Raw genomic sequence first — 23,166 nt, forward strand, 5'->3', positions numbered from 1 at the left:
ACTGCGTCGAAGGCTCCCTCAACGGCTCTCTGGACCGAGTCCTCTCCTAGATTGGGCCTGGGCCGACTCCTCGTCCCCGTTTGGTATTGGGCCGTCCTTCCGGTCTCTGAACTGGGCCTCCCTCTTTGGACCTGGGCCGAGTCCTTCTAGGCCTCTTTTCTTGGGCCGGGGTTCTCACCCCATCAGTAATATTATATATGAGATTTCATGCATAAGTAAATAAATGTTAAATTTGTTTATTTAAATCGGAAATTTAAAATATATAAATGCAAGATAATATATGAGAGATTGATTATAATTGTCACTAAAATAAATATTTGCAACTTTGTAATAACGCTAGTCAGAATATATACGGAGTGCTACTTTTGATTTAAATTTCTCTAATTATTCTTAATTCTCTTTTGGGTAGCATTATCATTATCTTCATCTTCATCTTCAATACATGTCCTCTTTTTTGTTTTTTTTTTTATTTTTTATTTTTTTATTGGTAGTGTGTCATTTGCAATTGGGTTACTAGTGGTAGCACAAACAATCATTATGCTCTGGAACCGTGTCCACTTTGCAATGTGGACACGGTTCTATGTTCATAATTATAAAGTTATTTATTCCATAATTTTTGAACTTCATATTATAATTATTGAACTCTATATTTACAATTACAGAACTCTATGTTCATAATTACTGAATTACATGTTCATAATTATGAAGTTATATATTCATAATTTTTGAACTATATATTCATAATTATGAACAGTTTTGGAACCGTGTTCACCTTGAAAGGTGGACACGGTTCCACAACATAATTTGCACAGCATATACATTGTGCAATGAGATTATAGTGTAGGAAGCTTTAGATTCGCCTTGTTGTGTATATGACTGTGATTTTAGTTGTACTATGAGCTCTTTATCTTACAAGAACCTATTGATATTTGGTAGTGGTAGTTTCCCCCTACATGTTTAATGTGTTGTGAGATGTGTATCCTAGGTTATCATGTGAAAGTATTGAACAAAATATTAATATTTATTATATTTGTATAAAATACCTGGTAAATAAATATATATACCATATTTTGTATTATAACTTTGATATTTAATTACAATATAAAGTAAAAATAAGATAATAGACAATGTAGTGAATATAATAAATTAATTAATTTAAAGGTAAGTAATCTTTGAATTGTAGGAAATACAAATAATATAACCAATGAAATTATATCTCTTTTTAAAATTTTTATAATGAATATTTTTTAAAAACAAAGACATTATAGACATCTAATTCTAAATTAATTAAATGCATATGTAATTTTTTTTTTTTGTTGTAGCTACTAATTTTGTTCAACAATAATGAAATCATTGATTTTTTTTTTTAATTTCCATTCGTTGTTGAGACAAATTGTTTTGAGAGTGTGTCAATGACAATTGCTAATAAATAATTCAAAATATATGGTCACAATAGATTTATAATCATTGAGGCTCAACTTTGAATGCTATGTATTTAGTCGGGTTAATTATTTACCAAAGTTTATGTTAAATTTTATTATACATACATACATACATATATATATATATATATATATATATATATATATATATATATATATATATATATATATATATTTAATACGTTTTAACATATCCGTAGTATATGTTTAACAATTAGGCTAACTCTAATTGGGATGGGGTTCAAACCTAAGACCTTTTTATAGAAATTAATGAGTATGTTAAGAATAACTAGTAGGTGCACCCGCGAGATGCGCGGCTATATATATAGTATGATATATATATATATATATATATATATATATATATATATATATATATATATATATACAGTATAGAATATAGTTATTCGAACCTGAATAAATGTGAAATAAAAAACTTGTGATAGAGGGAATATTGAGGTGTAATACTAATATGATGTGTGTGCAGTGTGCACTAAATGTGTGTGCACTTGTGATGTGTGATAGAGGGAATATTGAGGTGTAATGCTAAATGTGAAAATAGAGTTTTTAAAAAATTAAAAATATATACTAATATGATGTGTGTGCACGTGTAACCTCTAAATAGAGGGAATATTGAGGTGTAATACTAACATAACTTTTATATATATATATATATATATATATATATATATATATATATATATATATATATATATATATATATAACAGATGAAAGATCTGGAATGCTTATCCCTATATTATTTAGGCAATATTATTTATTTTAAAATACAGCACTTAAAATAACATATATGTAATTCATATATTACAAAATAATTTAAATATAGTTAATATTAATTTTATAAAAAGACTAAACATTAATATTAAATTTTACAGGTTAAAATTTAAAAACCTCCTCATATACAACGTTGAAGAATAGTACTCGGCATTTTAATCAAAAATAACAACTTTAATTATGGTTGATACTTCTACATACAATCAGTCATATACAGTTGTATATACAAAAATAAATTTCTTGGCGTCAATGTCAAGATCAAAACTCGAGTGCCCAAATTATTTCCTAACATAATCTTTACTTTTAGTAGATGAGTTCACAAGTGTTTGAGATATAGTGATATGAATAACATTGCCTACATCCAAAAACAATATATAAATAGAAAACAATAAAATGTATATACACAAACATTTACAATTTGTCAACACAGTAAATAATGTAGAGATCGATTTGTTAAACATTCCAAAAAATTACAATTTGGTGCATTCACCGTAGCAACTTCAATTCCTTCCGTAAAGACGTAATTATTGGACACTACGATTGCATTTTCTACAAACATCAAAATCAATAGTTTAATTTATTTAGAATAGTAAAATGAATAACAATGAATTGAATTTATAAACTATTAAATTATTCACAAAATTCATGAATTGTGTAAATTCTTGTTCAATATATAATAATAATAATACTTCCGTACGAATAAAAATACGGAGTAATAATTAACATTAAACAATGAATGAATAATCTTGATAATAATGATGATAAAAAATTAAAAATAAAAAATTGATAACAATTCTCATTAGGCCCAAACATCATTGCCCAAGTATATATATATGTAGCCAACCCGGTTCAACCCAGCTTCATCCCCATTATTAATATTTATTAATATTAATGTTAATATTAAAAATTAAGAATATAGATAATATAAATAATAAATAATAATATTAAACTCTCATTTCTGCGCTTCAACCCGCGATTCCTCCCTCATATCTGCGCTTCGTCTTCTTCGTCATCTTCGTCTTCTTCGCCAAACCCAAGAAATTTTTCGTCAACAAACATGGAGATGAAGCCTATGAAAACCAAAACACCACTGCACTCCGTAATCCCCAGGTTCAACCCAGTCTTCTACCCCAATACTGCCTTTCGTCTTCGTCGTCTTCCTTACCAAACCGACTAATCAATGAAAAAAAAAATACTCAACATCCATGGCTATAAACAGGCTGTCTGCATCATATGGTAAGTTCCAATCTCTTTACTTAATTAATTAAATAAAAGCCCTAAATTTAATTAAATAAAAACCCTAACTCTTTATCTACAGATCTATGTACATCTGAGAGTGTGAAAGAAGGAAAATAAGAGCTTAAAACCACTCCAAAGATTTGACGGTGTACATGCAGAGCAATCATGAAATCGGAAAGCTCGTCTCCAAAAACTCAGACAAAATTGATAAAGGTAAATATATTCTGACCTAAAAAATTTATTAATTCTCCTAAAATTTATCTTTCATGTCTGAAAATTTGTATAAAAATATATTCGTAGCTAAAAATAACTTATGTATGTATTTGGCTGTGTAATTCTTTTTTTTTTTTAAAAAAAATCGGTAACTATGTAAAATACAAAATTTAGAATTCCTATTTGAATAAAATCTAAATAAAATTATAGATAATTACACCACAACTGACTGGATATAGAATATTATAAGCAAAACTAAGCAATCTTTATCTCCCATCACTAAATGATAAAGAAAAAAAAGAATTCAAGCATATTATTTTCCTCTAGAGTCAGTATTACTCAAAAGTACTGCAGTGCAAAAGTTGTACTTAAAATTTGATAGTTGAATGCTGCAGTGCAGAAGTTGATTTGGCCTCTACTTTTAAAATTTTTATATTAATGATTGGTTGTACTTAATTGATTTCTGTTTTTAATTTATATTACATATTGCTTTCCACCTAACAAGTTAATGGAATGTCCAAAAGGAATCATCACTTTACTTACCAATTTTGTAGGTCTCAGTTCAAAACTCTAAAATGAGCAGAAAGTGAAATCTTTGAGTCAAACAGGTACTATGGTGTTTAATTTATTACAATTATAAGGTGCAATATTTTCTACTTATACTATAGGTTGGACTTAATGAAATAGGAATCCAATTTTGAAGGAACTCAATTCAACCATGTCTGCAGAATGTCAAGTATGTGATTCCATGCAACAAATTTGAATGGAATCACATAAATCGTCAAAAGGTCATGCATTTTAAAAAGTTAATTAGTAATACTATAATCCATAGGTAATTCGACTCAGCCTAATTAATATATGATTCACTACATTAGGCAAGTGGTCTTCGCTTACAAATTATAGAAACATAGATGCTTTTATTGATCATAATCTTAGCTTAATACATCCCATAGCTAACTTACACAGTGCTAGAAACTCATGATCATTCCTTGATACACATAGTAAACCAAAAAAAAAAAAAAAATCAAAAGTCTACCTAGGTTTGGTTCTTGTAGATTCTTCTAGCAATAGGACTTGGTCAGTCGACATGAGACCTGTTGAATCAACCTAACCTGCATAGAAATATTTTTCTCAAAAAATTAAATACACTCAAACTAAAAATAAATCATGGCTACAGGAATTTAGAAGGTACTGATATATGAAATGTCTTCTTTTAATAGAACTAAGCCTAAATATAATATACAATAGATACGACACAATTTGAGTATAAATCATAATATCAACTTTCTAATTCTGTAAATCCATAGAAATGTCTTCCAATGCTTCACAGTCGTTTTCATCACATTCAGACATTTGCTGCATCCCCTGCAATCCTCAGACAATTGTGTTATGATTCAATACCTTGCATTTATACTATCAACAAAATCTAAAGTACTAACCTTTTGTTCCTGAAATAGGTCACATAGGTAGGGGATTTACAACCACAGAACCATTCTTAAAATCACCAAATCCAGTAGGACTGCAATCAAACAGTGGGAGTATAGTACTGACACTACGCACTGTACTCTTCTGCATAAATAGCCTAGATGAAAAGTAAAACCCAAATAAGTAGTAGAAATGTGCTTTTAAAAAATATAGATTAGAAAACTGATTGCATTAGAAGGTCAATAGAATATTTAGTTCTCTTCTGCAGAGACATATTAGCTATTAGGAATCTGAAAAAGTCTTTAGAATCTGGAAAAAACTAACAATACAGAAGTATATTAAGCAAAAGTTTGTATCAGCTATTAGGAAGTCAATTAGAGTATATGGTTGTCCAACAATGATCTTTTGGAGTCTAGAGTAGATTTCGACAACCCCTCCCACTTAAGTTGTAAGAATATGCTAACTGTGGAATTAAACAATAAGATACTATTACACCTTTCCCAGAAATTCTCAATTTCTGGTATATTTTGATTGAACAACAACTGTGTGGCATCATAAGATGAAGATATCTTGACCTCACCAGTTTTCACAAAAAGAGTAGATTCATCTATGAATAGAATAAACTACAAATCAGAAGTAAACATTAGCTTCACTTACTGTTAACTTCTGTCTTAAATCTAGCAATGTATCTCAGACCCCTCATCTTGTTCGTCTTCCTCAATCATCCTATAGAGATGATCTTATTCATCATTCACAGAGGGCCAGTATAGTGGGTGATAACCACAAAATCTCTTATTGCATACACCTTCCCTTTAGCAGTTTAGTAAATTTTGAAACACAATCCTTAGGTACGTTACCATGAATGTAGGAATCCTACGCAATAAAAGATTTCAAAGCTTTATATTTTAACAACAACCCACTGTGTATTATATTGCAGGTACAAATACAAAAAATTACCTCCATGTCATGAAAGAGGCATTCTTGGCTCTTGATTGCATCAAAGTTTCAGCCTTCAGATACTAAATAGTTGTTTTCCTAAAACGTACAGTGGAGCCATTTGAGTAGCGCCTACTGCAAGAAACTATGGTATACATTATATTTCTAGGATTCTATTTATTTTCAAAAGAAAGATGAAAGAGGATACAAAGGTTCACATTATTCTTGTAGCAACTGTCTTCTTCCTCGTGAATGATTCTCCAACAGGCCGAATGAAAAAAAAAAAGTAAATGAAGTTGAAAGAGATCACAACAGGCTGAGATTTTACCTGATTTGAGTGCTTTATATAGATGTTGAATTATTCTGGGCTCTTGTAAAATAACGAAGAGGCAAGCTTTGGAACAATAAAAAGGCATGATTACGTTTTTCAAACCAAAAGACCTTTCATAAAGGTTGTGTTCAATTAGATTTCAAATACTTCAGATTTGTAATTAAAGTATGCAACGATTCTGTTTTCTAGATTTATTATTGTGGTTCTCGATGTTTACATGCATAGGTAATATAAACAACTAACAAACTTAATATAAAAAATTATTAATGAATTAGGCTAAATTTAATCAGTGGCTGTAATTAAATATGAACATCATTAATTATAGCGTAAATGACATTTCTCTTAAACGGTATCGTTTTCATTGGGCGGGAAAAAATGATTGGCAAAACTTCTTGCTTTATTATAGAGTTAGATAAATAGTTAACGGAATATTATGTTACTAAAGTTTATATTAACGGAATGTAGAGTTATTTAAAGGAAGAAAATAATATAATAGAGGGTAAATAAGGAAAACCATTTCATTAAATAATTATAAAATCAAAATAATATGAACCATTCAGTTTAAGAAACAATTGTACCGACATTTTTTTGTTCCGGGTCTTACATTATTGGCTCTTATTAGATTTGTAGATTTGTAGATAATATGAACCATTCATTTTAAGAAACAATCGTACCGACATTTTTTTTGTTTCAGTTAAGGGTCTTACATTATTGGCTCTTATTAGATTTGTAGATAATAATAATTATTTTATTATTATTATTATTATTATTATTATTATTATTATTATTATTATTATAATTGTTATTATTATAGATAAAGTAATATGTTCATTTTCAGGAGAACCAAACAAAAAAATACTCCATATAATTTTTTAACTTTTTGCATAAAAAAATATTTTCTCACGTTAATCTAAACATTATAAAATTAAATTATTTTTCAAAAAATGAGTCATTTGTCAGAAATTATTTTTTAAAAAGTGAATCAGTTTTTAAAAATTATTAAAAAAAATATCTTTTAGATTTCTAAATAGGTCCTAACTTTCTCAAAGTTGGAGAAATGGAGAAAGATATGAAAAAGTAAATCCAAACTCTAATGTATCATAACAACATTTTTAATCATTTTTTTTGGTGGAGAAATGAAGAAATTTGAAAATTGGAAAACTGAAAAATAGAAAACAGATCATTAGATATTAGGAGAAAAACGATAGTGAAGGGTTAAAGTGAAAGCTTATTGTTTAGTTGAGCCAAAATTAGCATTTGTTGAAGCTGAGAGGCAAAAAAGTGGTAAAATGTGGAGTACTACAGTTTTTGGTAATATTACTCTATTTAAATAGGAAAAATCTGGAATTCACAACAAAGACCCCATCCTCAGATTTCATTTCCAATCGTTATTACATAGATACAAGCAGAGGGACCTAGGGTTTAGCTGCTCCGAACCGCCAACACCGCCGCCGCGTCGTCCGACGAGCTGCCATCAATGACTGAAGCAATGGAAGCCAGCGTGGATGTCGTGGACCTTGCGAGCGAGCGTAGCAAGGAGAATATCAACAAGTCTGCGGAGGATGCCGACTCTTCACCGCCGCCACCGCCTCCTCCCAGGAGAGGCCGCGACCGGGACTCTCGCGAACGCAGGGATGAACGGGATTCTGATAGGCGGGGTGGCCGCGGGGACTACTATGATCGCAACCGCTCACCACCGCCCCCACCTCCTCGAGAGCGCGAGTACAAGCGCGGCCGCCCTAGCCCGAGCCCTCCTCCCCCTCTCTACCGTGACCGTCGAGGTGGCCATTCTCCTAACCGGCGCTCCTCTCCAAATCCGCCCTACAAGCGTTCTCGTAGGGATGAATATGATGGCCGACCCAGAGGTGGTTATGGTCCTGGTGATAGGAGGTTAGTATCCTTCTCCGCATGTTTCATCTACTTGATATATACGGACATTTATATGAAATTTATTTTCTTTCAGCTTATGCACCAACCAATTTACCTGGACTATTATACTTGTGCTGTAAGCTTATAGAGAAATAAAACCAAAAAAAAAAAAAAAGAGGGAGCAAGAGAATGTGTATAGGAATTAGGAGGCATGGTCCCTAGCACCTCTTGCCAGACTTGATAAAGTAAAGGTATCTAACCCATAATTTATAGACTTCAGATGTGCCATCCATTGAATTTTGTGACATAGCGTTGCAGTGCATTGCTGTGCTCAGGACTAGAGAATGTGCTTTAGAATGCCAAATGAAGGAATATATTTGTACCATTAGATTATTGGCTTTGTAAAATAGAGAGCATCTGGCATTATCACTAGATTAGCTTATCCTTGGGGCTTTCATAGACATCAAAGCTTCAACTCCTGATATTTCTATTTTGTATTATGTATTTTAGCTTATCCTTGGGGCTTTCATAGACATCAAAGCTTCAACTCCTGATATTTCTATTTTGTATTATGTATTTATGTGTCATGGGTTCATGGACTCTTTAACTTAGACAATAAATGTAATTATGAAACCCTAAGCATGCAATGCAGTATGTTGGAAGTTACTCTGAGCTTTAAATGTACTTTGTCTTGAAAGAAATACTTTTTGTGAGCCTTACAGTATATACAAGATCACTTTCACTTTCGACTTTTATTAAGATCGGTTTGTAATCATGTATCAAAGAAAAATACATATTAGTTTGTAGCTTCTGGCTTTTGGTCATGGTTTCAGTTGTAGATCTCAATGTCAAAATAGATTGCTCTTGCACCATCGTTTTGCTTTCCTATGTTTTACTCCCTGTGTTTTGTTTTTCCCATTGATTGGACAAATACTTCTATACTTTATGGCAGAAAATGTATGTATTATGGTAGCTGAGAATCCATTAGGTCCAGGAAGATGCTACATTGTTTTAATGGTGTGATGGGCTGTCTTCCATATCTACTTGTTCAAAAATTAGAGCAGATTGAATAGCAATGGAATGAGATTCTATAACAAGTTATTGTTGGATTATAAATTATAAATATGTGGGATAACTATAAAATTTAATAGTTGGCTAATGGATGAAATCTTTGAAATTATCACATTTTGCAGTGGTTTCATCCCACTTTAGGTAGTTATGTAAAGAAATTGAGATTAGTGTATTTGAGCCTATACTTTTTTCTCCTAACTTATAATGAATGCTGCACATGTTTAGAGATTGTTGAACATCTACAATAGTACAATACACATGTGCACCCACACATATCTATAGGTATATGTTTATATTTTTGACCGGTAATAACACATCTATGTTTTATTGCTTTTCTTGATCTCTTTTTGCTACCTAGACTGAATATGCTGATTATTAGTAGTAAACAGGTAACATTGGTAATGTAATCAAGTATACGGCTTCCTGATTGGTTAATTTCACTTGGATCCCCATGGATTCTGACGGGAACATTTAGAATCATACTTGTTTTAATTTATAGCTATCCTTTAGCTCTTTTGTTCAGTTGAGTGAATATGCTGTTTATTATTAATTTTTTTTTTTTGAAAGGAATATGCTGTTTATTAGTAGTGTGTCTTGAACCCATGTTATTAATTAGCTATAGCGTATACTATTTCTTTAATGGGATAGTTTCACTTTGACCCTTTTAGTTTTCCGACAGGAACATTAAGAACTCTTTTTATTTATTTATTTTTAAAATTATATATGAATTCCTTGAGCTTTGGTTCCTAGTTCATTTAAATTTTTTTTTTTTTTTATTCATAATAATCCCTTGTTCCCAATGCTATTTCTTTTAAGAATTAAATAACACATCTCTCATTGAGGACTAAATAGGACAAAGTGAATTTTAAGACCGAGAAGGGATTTTAGTATAATTTTGAACCAAGATTACAAGCGGGGGTCCAAGTGTTACTGTTGAAAACCTCATGGGGGTTCAGGTGACACTATCCTTTTCGTTAGTTCGTTGGACTTCATGTTTCCTTGTCATTTACTGATTTTCTTTTATCTTCTTTATATAATGGAAACGTGGTCTACTGCAGACTGTAGCAATGGCCTTCGACTGTTTCCACTGGGGATGTATTACTGTACTTTTATGTCATTTAGTGCACATAAAAAGAATCCTTTTTGTTACAATTTGTGTTTTCCTCATTATAAGATGCTTGAATTCGTGCACTTGTGTTACTAGTTACTATGTACACAACATGATGTTGCAGGTTTGGTGGCTATGACTATCCAGGTGGGTATGACCGTGAAATGGGAGGCAGGGCTGGATATCCTGATGAGAGGCCCCCTGGTCGATTTGCCGGTCGTTCATCTGGTGGTTACCAAGGTGGATATCTCATATTTGCAACATTTTGTTTTAAGTACTTTTCTTTTTCCCTAATTAAGACAATAGATGCGTTTGATATATTTGCCTTTATTTGTTTCTGACATACAGTTTTTCCTAGTTTTGTCTTTTTCATTCATACTAATTGTATACTGTAGCTTCTATTTCTCTTTCTTAAAATCATGTCTATTTGTTCCCAAATAGAAAAGTGAGTCTCTCAGCTCTGTTCACCATTTTTCTTATCGTATTACTAATTTCTATTTGAAATTTGTGATTTTCTTTGTATCCTCCTTTTTATGATAAGTTACTAGGAATTATTGTGTAGATACATCCATGTAAGAAGCCTTTTCGGTAGTAGTGTCATAGTGTGAGCATATTTTAAGTAATATGGAGTAATTTACTTTTTTGCTGTTCCCCCACAAATCCCAATCAAGGCTATCATAATTAATGGATTTGCACAGTTCTGGAACATTACGGGGGAGATAATTGGAAACAAAGCAAATCCCTGCATTCTTATAGTAATTGTTACTTAATCCACATAATGCATATTTCAAAATTATATATTATTATATTCTATGTATTGAAATGAAGTGTGGGCTTGTGGTTGTGGATATACAATCCATGGCGAACTACTAGTTCCAGTTCTCCTAATCCATGAACCTAGCAACCAGATTATGGTTATGTAGCTCTAGTTGGTCTCATCATGCAAAAGGTAATAAGATAATTCCCCAACATTTTTGACTAATTAATTTATATATACTAAGTAACATTTTTGTACCGCATTGATGCATTCTTTCTCAATTTAGTCACTTAGCTAATTTAATTTATTATTATTATTTTTTGGGAATTTTATCCACCGCTGCTTAAATTGCTATGAATGTTTTATGATGGATACAAGGACATGTTTCATACTGAAATGTTGATGGATTCTAGTTGGAAAAAAATTTCCTTTATACAAACTTCTGTTATCAATACATGGCACATCATTGGAAAAATCCCACATTACCAAAGTTATTAACTATGCCAGACTAATTAAACAGGGGGGCAACATTGGTTGCCTTTTGAAATCTGTAGGATGAAATTCCAAATTTCCACTTTTTGCAAAATTTTGCTATTTTTCAATAAAAATTTGAGTTTGTGTTCGGCAAGTTTCCTGTTCTCTCCCCTTTTACTATATACTACTCGTAATCTGGATCTGGATTGTAATTTTTTGGGAGAGAGAGAGGGGGGGGGGGGGGTGCTTTAAAGAATTTAGTGTATTTAATATTTCCATTGTGTTTGAATTTCTTCTAATTTACTGTGTGTTGTTTGTTCAAGACTGGGATTCTGGTCGAGGTGGACTTGGTGATGCTTTTGCATCAGGGAGCATGCAAAGGTATTGTTTTTCCCTTTTGTGCATACAACAAATTCCATTCCACTTTTCTGCCTTTTTGACAGTTATTTACAGTTAAAATTTTACTTCAACTTTCCAAATGAACAAATACGGAAAAAGGCCAAATAAGTTGTTGAACTATTTGAGAAAATCCAATTGCACTCTTGAACTAGAAAAAGCTTAATATAAACATTTGAACTCTAAAAAAGTACCATTTTTACTGGTCATTTTTACTTGTAGCTTGTAGGTCACCAGTTACTTGCTTTTGCAGATTATGTTTATCATGGCTTGCACATGTAATTTTTGCTTGCTTACTTACAAGGATGCCTTGTGTACTACATTGATATTTTTAACATATTTATTTTTTTAGATAAAATAAAATTAAAAGCATGTACTGGTGGGGCTGTGGACAGCCATGTTTGTCCAAAGCATGGCCATCCTTGGGCAGCCATGGCTGTCCACAAGGACTGATGAGGACAAAGTTGTCCTTGTCCCAGATTGCCATGGACAAGGACAAATACGATCGTCTGTTTTGTTATCTTCCCAACCATGGATGAGGATCTTGGTCCTGTAATGTGTAATATATATATGTGTGTGTGTGAGTCAACAAATAAAAGTTGTCACATCAGCCATAATATATATGGATCATGGATGCCAACCCAGAGTTCTAATTGCTCTTTTTCTTTTTAGAGTTTGAGTGCTAATGTGAAGCTTTTTCTGGTTCAAGGGTGCAAGTGAATTTTTCCAATAGTTCAAGGGCATATTTGCCCTTCTCCCTAATAAATAATGTTTTATGCTGAGAAGCCTGTAGTTGGATAGCTATATTCAATATATTTCTAGAAAAACCTATTCTGATTCATTTATATGCTAGTTTGTATAGAGTGACCTTTTTATTTTCAGATGCAAATACCTTTTCTTTGTGATACAAACAAATAGCACAATCATATTTTAATAGGTGGTTGGTTGTAAATTTACGTGCTGTGTATTATTTTGCAGAGAGGGATTGAAGTCATATAAGCAGTTCATTCAGGAACTCGAGGATGATGTTTTGCCAGCTGAAGCTGAACGGAGGTCAGAATGGGAGCAACTTATTGTTGTAGATGTTTCATTTTAACTAGTATGCGCCTTTTCTAAGTTATGGTTTCTTAAACAATTTCTTGGACATATTTTTTATTTTATGCAGGTATCAAGAGTACAAGGCAAGTTATATAGAGGCCCAGAAACGATCTTATTTTGATGCACATAAAGATGAAGATTGGTAACTTTTAATTCACCTTATCATACTTCTTTTTTAGTTTATCGTTTTGTTCAGCCTTTCATGATAATTACTTGTATTCTCAGGTTAAAGGACAAATATCATCCTACAAACCTTGTGACTGTGATAGAAAGGTATGTTGTGTTTTATTTTGGTCAGGAATTTGCTTGTAAACTGAAGACAGTTCTCTATGTGCAGGCAGTGGTTTCATTTTAATTGCTTCCTATTGTAATATTTATTTATTTTTTCTTTTATTTTTTTTTTTTTCATTCTGTGGCCTTAATAGGAGGAATGAGCAAGCACGGAAGTTGGCAAAAGATTTCCTACTTGATCTGCAAAGTGGAACATTGGATTTGTATGACATGTCTTTGTCCTTAGTTTGTTTATCTGTTTAGTGTTGATTTTGTTACTAAACACTAATCTTTCTGCATGTGAAATAGAGGTCCTGGTGTTACCCCTACTTCAAACAAATCAGGACAGTCTAGTGAGCCAAATTCTGATGATGAAGCAGATGGCAGTGATAAAAGAAGACGGTTTGGTAGGGGTTCAGCTAAAGACACTGAACTATCAGCTGCTCCAAAGGCTCACCCAGTGAGTTCTGAGCCCAGACGCATTCATACTGATGTTGAACAGGCACAGGCACTGGTTAGAAAGATTGACGCAGAGAAGGGAATTGAAGATAACATACTATCTCGGTCTGATAATGAAAGAGGGAACAGGGATAAGTCTCATAGTGGTTCCTCAGGCCCTGTTATTATTGTAAGGGGCTTAACTTCAGTTAAAGGTCTTGAGGGGATTGAACTGCTGGATACCCTTCTCACCTATCTCTGGCGCATTCATGGGGTGGATTACTATGGTATGACTGAAACAAATGAAGCTAAGGGCCTCAGACATGTGAGAGTTGATGGGAAGACTTCTGATGCAACAAGCAATGGGGCTGATTGGGAAACTAAACTAGACTCACATTGGCAAGAGAGGCTGAAGGGACAGGATCCCCTGGAGATAATGACAGCAAAAGAGAAGATCGATGCGGCTGCTGTTGAAGGTTTAGATCCATATGTCCGAAAAATTAGAGATGAGAAATATGGATGGAAGTATGGTTGTGGAGCCAAGGGTTGCACTAAACTTTTTCATGCTGCTGAGTTTGTTCATAAACACTTGAAGTTGAAACATCCGGAATTGGTGTTGGAGCTGACTTCTAAAGTGCGTGAAGATTTATACTTTGAGAATTATATGAGGTAAGGGTAGGAAATTTTATCATTTTATCCTTATCTCTTAATAATTTCATTACAAAACTGACTAAATTTTGATCATTCCAGTGATGAAAATGCACCTGGTGGGACTCCTGTGATGCTGCCTTCTCTGCCGGTATGTTGTGCATAGAATGTATCAACACTTTGCTTTATGCCATACATATTTTATATTAAGAGAATAATCATTTGCTCATGGTTAACATTGGGATATGTTTTTCTTGCTGCTGCATGCTTGTTTATTGATAATTGATAGACATTTTCCTCCTTGTAATCTATCTGTGATCTATGTGATTCTGCCTTCTTTTGAAAAGCTCGCTTAGATCTTGATAAATTGATGGCATAGTTACATTATTATTTTATTTTTTGGGGTAGTGATAATGTCTGTGTTTATGTCATCATTTTATGTTATGTTGAACTGCTTGAACTGGGTAGAAAGAGAAGCCACAGAGACGCAGACCTGGTTTAGATGGCCGACTGAAGGACGACAGAGGTGGCCGCAGAGATCGCATTGGTGAAAGATTTGATAGGGCTGACAACTCACAATTGGCAGATTTCCAGTCCAAAGATGGAGGTAATCCTGATGAACAAATGTTTGATACCTTTGGTGGACAAGGAATTCATGTTGCTGGTTTCCCTTCTGATATAGTTCCTCCACCCGTGCTGATGCCTGTTCCTGGGGCTGGGTAATTTTAAATATCTTCTCGCATTTTAGTAAATATATGGTTTTCTTAAATTCATTTTAATATGTCTATGTTATAATTATTTCTAATAACTTGTCATTTTAGTCCATTGGGGCCTTTTGTTCCTGCACCTCCGGAAGTTGCAATGCAAATGTTGCGAGAACAAGGTGGCCCTGCTTCTTTTGAAGGTGGTAGAAATGGCAGGTCAGGGCCACAAATAAGTGGGCCAGCCCCAATCATTGCTTTACCTCCTACACTTCGACAGGATCCTAGGCGCTTAAGAAGGTAAGCTTGTGTTTTTAAGTGTTTGCTTTTATGATGATTGCATGTTACTATATCAGTTTTAAATGCAGTTTTCTATTTACAGCATAAGGTGTGTTTGTTTGACATTAGGCATGTATTTGTTGCACATCTGACCAAAGTTATTGGTCATGTTTGAAGGTCCCAATTTACCTAAGATGGGCCGGGATTGGGTGGGGAGGGGTGGGGGTGGAATATATTTAGCAAGATAGGAACAAGCAATAAAGAATTGTAGAAAGCAATGCAATCACACTTAGATATAGCAATCAAGCAAAGTAATAATGAAATGGAATTCTAAACGGCAACGTTATGACATGTATTTTATAGTTGTTTGCACTTCAAAAGGCCCAATCCACTACCTAAGGGCTCATCCCCTTGATGAAGGCCAATACTATCTAACTGCCATTTGGCCTTTGCTATGTTTCTGTGTTGGCTGGGGTTTAGTATTTGATATGGGTTCTATGGTGCACATCCTGTTGGAGGGAGGAGGAAGAAGGCGAGAGGGCTGTCTAGAATAGAAGAACCTGTCATTAACTGTATTTTGCGATAAAAGTCTAGCAGTACTTGGGGATATAAACTAGCTGTTTGGCAGAATAGGGCACAGGTTTGGTGGATGGGTTTCACTGAAATGTCAGCCAGGCATGTTCTGCAGCACTAGGCTTGGAAAATCTTCTTAATTCTACGACTTCTGACTCAAAAATCATCTTGGCCTTTGTGTAAAAACATTTTTGTTGACTTATTGAGCTTAACATTAATACGATGGGTTGAAGATTCTTCACTTGGATTGCAAGTAACCTTTAATGCTAAACCAAAATATGAGTTACAATAATACAATATTTGGTACATCAACACCAATAACATTACTCACTTTAGAGTTTGTGCTAACAATATTTCACTCTGGATGATAAAACAATGACCTAGATGATTTAATACTTGATTCTTCTGCCACCCAGAGCAAAATTAATTTATAAGTTTTATTGAGGTCCAAGTATCTCTTATGCTACATGTAGATTTAGTGTTTACCAAACATCATTTTACTAAATTGGGATGTCAGAGTTGTAGGTTCTACACTTAAAGGGAATCTGGAATCTCACAATTAAAATTGTACCACTTCAATTCAGTGGGAAGGACGTTTCCACTATTATTTTAGACAAAATGCTTCATCTAGTATTTGTTATATAGTCTGGTCCTGCTAGTTAAGCTGAAATTAAATGTAGAGTTAAATTATTCTGTTTAATGAATAATCTAGCGTGTTCAGTTGCATGCAGTAAGCTTGTGAAGAGGTAGCTCTTCTATTTTATCTTTAGATAAAAAAGATTAGTAACAGCAATAGATTGGCAGGGATAGTTTTATCAGTGATTAGAGACTTCTTTCCCATTCAAGCTTTTAGAAATCTTGCCAATTCCATTGTTGGACATACCGGCAAAGCATTAATATTTCAGCAATTGACCAAGTAAAATCTGTGAAATGGAGGTGCTAATGATTCTAATATCTTGGCTTGTAATTACCAATTTTTTAGACTCCGACATAGGCGATGCTAATTTTTGGTTTTATGGTTGGTGGTTGTAGTACTAACCTGCAGTTTGACATTTTGTAGCTATCAAGATCTTGATGCACCTGAAGATGAAGTCACTGTGATAGATTACCGCAGTTTGTAGATTGAGAAATGGTAAAAATAGGGACTTTTCGAGTTGGCAAGCACTGAACTGCTTTGATTTGCATGAAGTGATCCAATTGCTGCCAGATGTGATGTTTGTCTGGAAGATTGATTTGGCTGCTTAGCTGCTTCTCGATGCTCTATAATGCGTCCATTAGAGATATTTTTCAGCTTCACAAACATGTGGTGGTGATTTAGAAACTTAACATTTGTTCCCGACTTGTGGTGGCCAATTGGAGATGAACTCAGGTGAATATGGGGCGGGAGAAGTCAATGAAAGAGTGGATAATGATGTGGTGCTGTAGAAATTATTTTCCATCAACTAGTTTCTAGAGGGATGTGATCTGTAATATTATTAATCATTGATAAACATATTTGGAAATGAGAGATTAATGTTTAAATTTGAGAGCATTTTTTAATGATATGAATAGGGAGTGGGAGGGTGAATTTATAGATGGGAGTTGTGGTGCCACATTTGTTTCTTGTTGATGCAAGACAGGGTGTCCACTGTTGTAGAATTGTTTCTAGCAAATTGTTTGGTTAAGGTATGGGACAGTACATCCAATTTTGTTACATGCATGCAGGATAATGACGACATTTGCTTTGCACAACATTTTTTTTTTTTTTTTTAATCAAGTTTTCTTCCCATGCATTTTTCTTTTTAGCTTTACATCTATATCATATTTATAGTTTATTGGCCATTTGGTAATCCTAATAAGGTTTTGTTTTGTTTTGTTTTTTTTTTTTTTTTTTTTTTTTTTTTTTTTTTTTTTTTTTGAACTGGGGGTATTATTATTATTTTTTGTTTTTGAAAACTGAACTGGGGGTATTATAGTTTCTCTTAATTCATAGGTTCAAAACAAACACTTAATTACATGTGTTTTTCTAGTACTCCTTGCAATCTTAATTCATATCAAATTGACTAGTAACACAATTGACATTAAACACAAACGTTAGTGAAAGTGACTTATAATTAGTAGACATGGATAACATAACATATAAAGCCTATGTGATATATAATTTACATAAGAGTGGACACACTATGTATAATTGTATGAAAGTTTGTACAAGAGAGGAGTTTATGACAAACAGCACCATCAACCTTATGAGTAAAACTTTCACCACAAGCTTCATAACATCAAACTTATTTTTGACATAGAATAAATTACACTTAAGAAAAAAGAAAAAGAATAGCAAACCAACCATACTTATCAACGGATCATTATTGTGTGAACCATGGTATGAGCAACTTGAGGAGCATATTATCAAATAAATGTACCTTCAGTACACAAATAATGGACTTTTAGTATATTAAAAATGTACATTATATTCAGAAAAAGTACATTATTTGTGTATTGAAATTACATTATTTTGTATAATGTACATTCAGTACACGAATAATGTACTTTTAGTATACATGAAAAATATACTTTTTATTATGGTACACATAGCACTGTATGGACCATGATAATTTGTCATTATCAACTATAGGTCAAGAACAAACAAATCAAATCAGTAACAGAGGTGATGGGCAGTTGGTATATAGATCAGAGGACGAACATATTTCCACGACAAAGCCCGACACTCAGGATGGTAGATTACTTATTGGCACTGTCATGATATCAAGCATGCATCTAAAAGCATGGAAGTTGTTTATCAGCAAATCCCAGCAATGCCTGAAGGTCCTGTTGAGCAGTTCTTCAATGGTTAATTCGAAAGCAACTTTAGGAAATTGAAGTTTGGAGTGAATAATCACAAAGAAAATTTGAAAGAACATTAATCTTGAGCCAAATTAAAAATTGTCAGTTTTTGAGTAGGAAGGCTCTTACTAATCTCTTTCATGCACAAACATCGCACGCCTGCACTAAGTTTCTTCAGAATATATATGGAGGTTTGGAGCTCATCTTCATCATACAATATGATCCAAACAAGGGTCTTAATTGTTTCATTGCAAATGGTATAGCCACCTGTGTAACATGAAAAGCAATATAATTACATTTAATAATTTAACAAAAAAACATAAAGCAAATAAAAGAGAAACCTTTGTAAATTGTATGCCTCACAAGCAACAAAAAAAAAAAAAAAAAACACATACCATTCAAGATTTATAGCCTAATTGTATACATATTAGAATGATAAAAAAGGGAGTAAATGGAGCCCTATTTTATAGTGGGTGGCATGGTTTAAAACAAAGTTTTAGTGGTCCCACCACTATAGAACATGGTTTTAGTACACGGTGGGCAGAACATAGTTTTACGGGTGGGCAAAAAATAGTTTTAGTACACGGTGGGCAGAACATAGTTTTACGGGTGGATAGAACATAGTTTTAGTGGTCCCATCATGACAAGGCTTGATTCGGTCCCACGAAAAATACGATTTGACACTAGTACAAAAAGAGCTAAGAAATGTGACTTTAGGTTACCCTTATTTAGCATTCAAAAAAAAAAAAAAAAAAGGTTACCCTTATTTAAAGAAGGGTAGTGTATTGTTAAAAAAAGTGCCGTGACATAATCGTAAATAAATGAACAAGAAACCGCGACCCTTTTTTTTTGAAGAAATGGGATGCGGTTTCTTAAATAAAAAAAAAACGAAATTTAAAAAATTAAAAATTAAACTTGGAAAAAGTGTCATGGAGAGTAAATTTAAAAATAAAAATAAAAACTTTCTGAAACTCTTCTTTAAAGAAGGGTCGCGGAAGGTTACCTAGATTTTTTACATTGCGAATAAATCTTCGTTTCTCGTGCAACCCTTCATTTCACCACCAACTTTTTCTCTCTCAAATAAATCCACAAACTCTTCACTTCTTCTCTTCTTTGTTTCTTTCTCTCACTCTCTTTCTCATCTCGTCTCTTTCTATCTCTCAGTCTTTCTTTTTTCGGAAGGTCGCCGTTCGGAGATTTAGAAAAAAAGAAAAATACATTTCACAAAACGCGATATAAGGGTATATATTGGCAAATTATATCGTGCACCGCGGTGCATAATCGATTATGCACCGCGCATCAAAATGATGTTGTTTTATTTAATTGAAAAGAAATGGAATTCACAAAAAAATAACTCTATTCTTCAATTTCATTTTATATACACTGCAGTTTCAGTTCAACACAACTACAGTTTCATTTCGATATAACTACAGTTTCATTCAATATTTATACACTCAAATATGTGAAAATGTTATTTAATTTTATTTTATATACACTATACTTTCATTAAAACACAACTACATGACCATTTCGACCATATTATCAAATAATGTACATTCAATACATAAATAATTGACATTTAGTATATTAAAAATGTACATTATATTCAGAAAAAGTACATTGTTTGTGTATTGAAAATACATTATTTTGTATAATGTATATTCAGTACACGAATAATGTATTTTAGTATATATAAAAAATGTACTTTTTGTTATGGTCCACAGAGCACTGTATGGACTATGGTTCAAATAATAATTTGTTGTTATCAACTATAGGTCAAGAACAAACAAATCAAATCAGTAACAGAGGTGATGGCCAGTTGGTATATAGATCAGAGGACGAACATATTTCCACGACAAAGTCCGACACCCAGGATGGTAGATTACTTGTTGGCACTGTCATGATATCAAGCATGCATCTAAAAGCATGGAAGTTGTTTATCAGCAATGACGACAGAAGGTCCTGTTGAGCAGTTCTTCAATAATTTCACTGGCTTGTTTCAGCTGTGAATCAACAATATTGATTGGTAGTTCTGATCTGCCTCAATCAAAACATGAAGGTCGGGGATCATTTAGGTGCTCATAACCTGGCCGTCCCCTTAGGCTCTCCTCCTGGAATTGAAAGTCAAGTGGAAACTGACCTCGTCCAATTTTATGCAAAAATTAATTGTCTTTATATTATACATAGATATACTCCCACTCCAATTTTATGTGTTTGGTTCAATTTATACCTTTATCATTTGATGGTTTGAATTGGTTCAATTTATAATTCTATACCCTTATCAATAATGGTTAATTCGAAAGCAACTTTAGGAAATTCAAGTTTGGAGTCAATAATCACAAAGAAAATTTGAAAGGACATCAATCTTGAGCCAAAAATCGTCAGTTTTTGAGTAGGAAGGCTCTTACATATACTAATCTCTTTCATGCCCAAACATCGCACGCCTGCACTAAGTTTCTTCAACATATAATATGATCCAAACAACGGTCTTAATTGTTTCATTGCAAATGGTATAGCCACCTCTGTAACATGAAAAGCAATATAATTACATTTAATAATAATAAAAAAAAGCATAAAGCAAATAAAGAGAAAGCTTTGTCAATTGTATGCCTCACAAGAAAAAAAAAAACCACATATCATTCAAGATTTATGTGGGAGAAGGAGATAGATATACATATTAGGATGATGGAAACCGGTGTAAATGGAGCCCTATTTATAGTGGGTGGCATGGTTCAAAACAAGGTTTTAGTGGTCCCACCACTATAGAACATGGTTTTAGTACGCGGTGGGCAGAACATGGTTTTAGTACACGATGGGCAGAACATGGTTTTACCCGTGGGCAGAACATATTTTTACGGGTGGGCAGAACAAAGTTTTAGTAGTCCCACCATGACAAGGCTTGATTCGGTCCCACGAATAACACGATTTGACACTAGTACAAAAAGAGCAAAGAAATGTGACTTTAGGTTTCCCTTATTTAAAGAAGGGTGGTGTATTGTTAAAAAAAAATGCCATGACATAATCGTAAATAAATGAAAAAGAAACCGCGACCTTTTTTTTTTTTTTTTTTTTGAAAAAATAGGATGCGGTTTCTTAACAAAAAACACAGAATTTAAAAAATTAAAAATTGAACTAGGACAAGGTTTTGGAGAGTGAATTTAAAAATAAAAATAAAAACTTTCTGAAACTCTTCTTTAAAGAAGGGTCGCGGAGGGTTGTCTAGTTTTTTTACATTGCGAATAAATCTTCGTTTCTCGAGCAACCCTTCATTTTACCGCCAACTTTTTCTCTCTCAAATAAATCCACAAACACTTCACTTATTCTCTTCTCTGGTTTTTCTCTCACTCCATGCTCTGCTCTTCCTCATCTCGTTTCTTTCTATCTCTTAGTCTTTCTTTTTTCGGAAGGTCGCCGTTTGGAGATTTAGAAAAAAAGAAAAATACATTTCATAAAACGCGATATAAGGGTATATATTTGACTGGGTTCAGAGGCAAAACGCGTATGATGTGGGGCCCACCACTACGGGGCATGACTTTAAGAGTCTCAATACAAAACATGTTTTGTGTGGGTCCCCTGGCAAAGCATCATTTGAGCTAGTGAGGCCCACCACTACAAAGCACGATTTTAAAAATACCAATACAAAATAGGATTTGAGTGGGTCCTCTGAAAAAATGTCATTCTAGTGGGGCCCACCTCTACAAAGCATAATTTTTAGAATCTCAATACAAAATTCGATTTGAGTGGATCTCTTTGCAAATCAACAGTTAAGTGGGGCCCACAACTACAAAACACGGTTAGAAGGACCCTGCTACAAGTCACGATTTTAAAAATCTTAGAACAAAAATGATTTGAGTGCGTCCCCGGACAAAATCCCGTTTGAGTTGGGGCCACCACTACAAAGCATGATTTAAAGAAACTCAACACAAAACATGATTTAATTGGATCTCTTAGCAAAACATAGGTTGAGTGAGGCCCACAGCGACAAAACACAGTTTGAAAAACCTACTACAAGTCACGACTTTAAGAATCCCAATAAAAAAATACAATTTGAGTGGTCCCTTGGCAAATCGCTGTTTGAGTATGGTTCACCACTACAAAGCATGATTTTAAGAATCTCAATACAAAACACGATTTGAGTGGATCTCCTGGCAAAATACGGATTGAGTGAGGCACACAACTATAAATCATGGTTTCAAGAACCCCACTATATGTCATGATTTTAATAATCTCAATATAAAACACAATAATTTGAGTAGGTCCTGATAGATGTGGTATGAGTGGGTCT

General features: G+C 33.2%; 1 protein-coding gene and 1 long non-coding RNA gene across 2 annotated transcripts; one reads left to right on the forward strand and one right to left on the reverse strand.

The window, feature by feature from the left end:
- The first annotated feature begins 7,721 nt into the window (after window positions 1–7,721).
- On the forward strand, window positions 7,722–17,804 carry LOC109160197 (serrate RNA effector molecule-like). The gene is made up of 12 exons (XM_019308421.1): window positions 7,722–8,269; window positions 10,552–10,667; window positions 11,982–12,039; window positions 13,033–13,107; window positions 13,220–13,294; window positions 13,378–13,425; window positions 13,578–13,646; window positions 13,732–14,529; window positions 14,611–14,659; window positions 14,977–15,227; window positions 15,330–15,509; window positions 17,122–17,804. Exons 1-12 carry the CDS (start codon window positions 7,857–7,859, stop codon window positions 17,180–17,182), a joined length of 2,193 nt encoding a protein of 730 aa, XP_019163966.1. The 5' UTR covers window positions 7,722–7,856; the 3' UTR covers window positions 17,183–17,804.
- Window positions 17,805–18,664: 860 nt separating this feature from the next.
- Window positions 18,665–19,299, reverse strand: LOC109159996. The gene is made up of 3 exons (XR_002050664.1): window positions 19,277–19,299; window positions 19,011–19,148; window positions 18,665–18,866 (listed from the first exon to the last, which is right to left on the reverse strand). It is a non-coding gene; the product is annotated as an uncharacterized LOC109159996 (long non-coding RNA).
- Between the last annotated feature and the right edge of the window lie 3,867 nt (window positions 19,300–23,166).

The sequence above is a fragment of the Ipomoea nil genome, unplaced genomic scaffold (genome assembly GCF_001879475.1).
Source record: "Ipomoea nil cultivar Tokyo-kokei standard unplaced genomic scaffold, Asagao_1.1 scaffold2845, whole genome shotgun sequence".
NCBI classification, from domain to species: Eukaryota; Viridiplantae; Streptophyta; class Magnoliopsida; order Solanales; family Convolvulaceae; genus Ipomoea; species Ipomoea nil.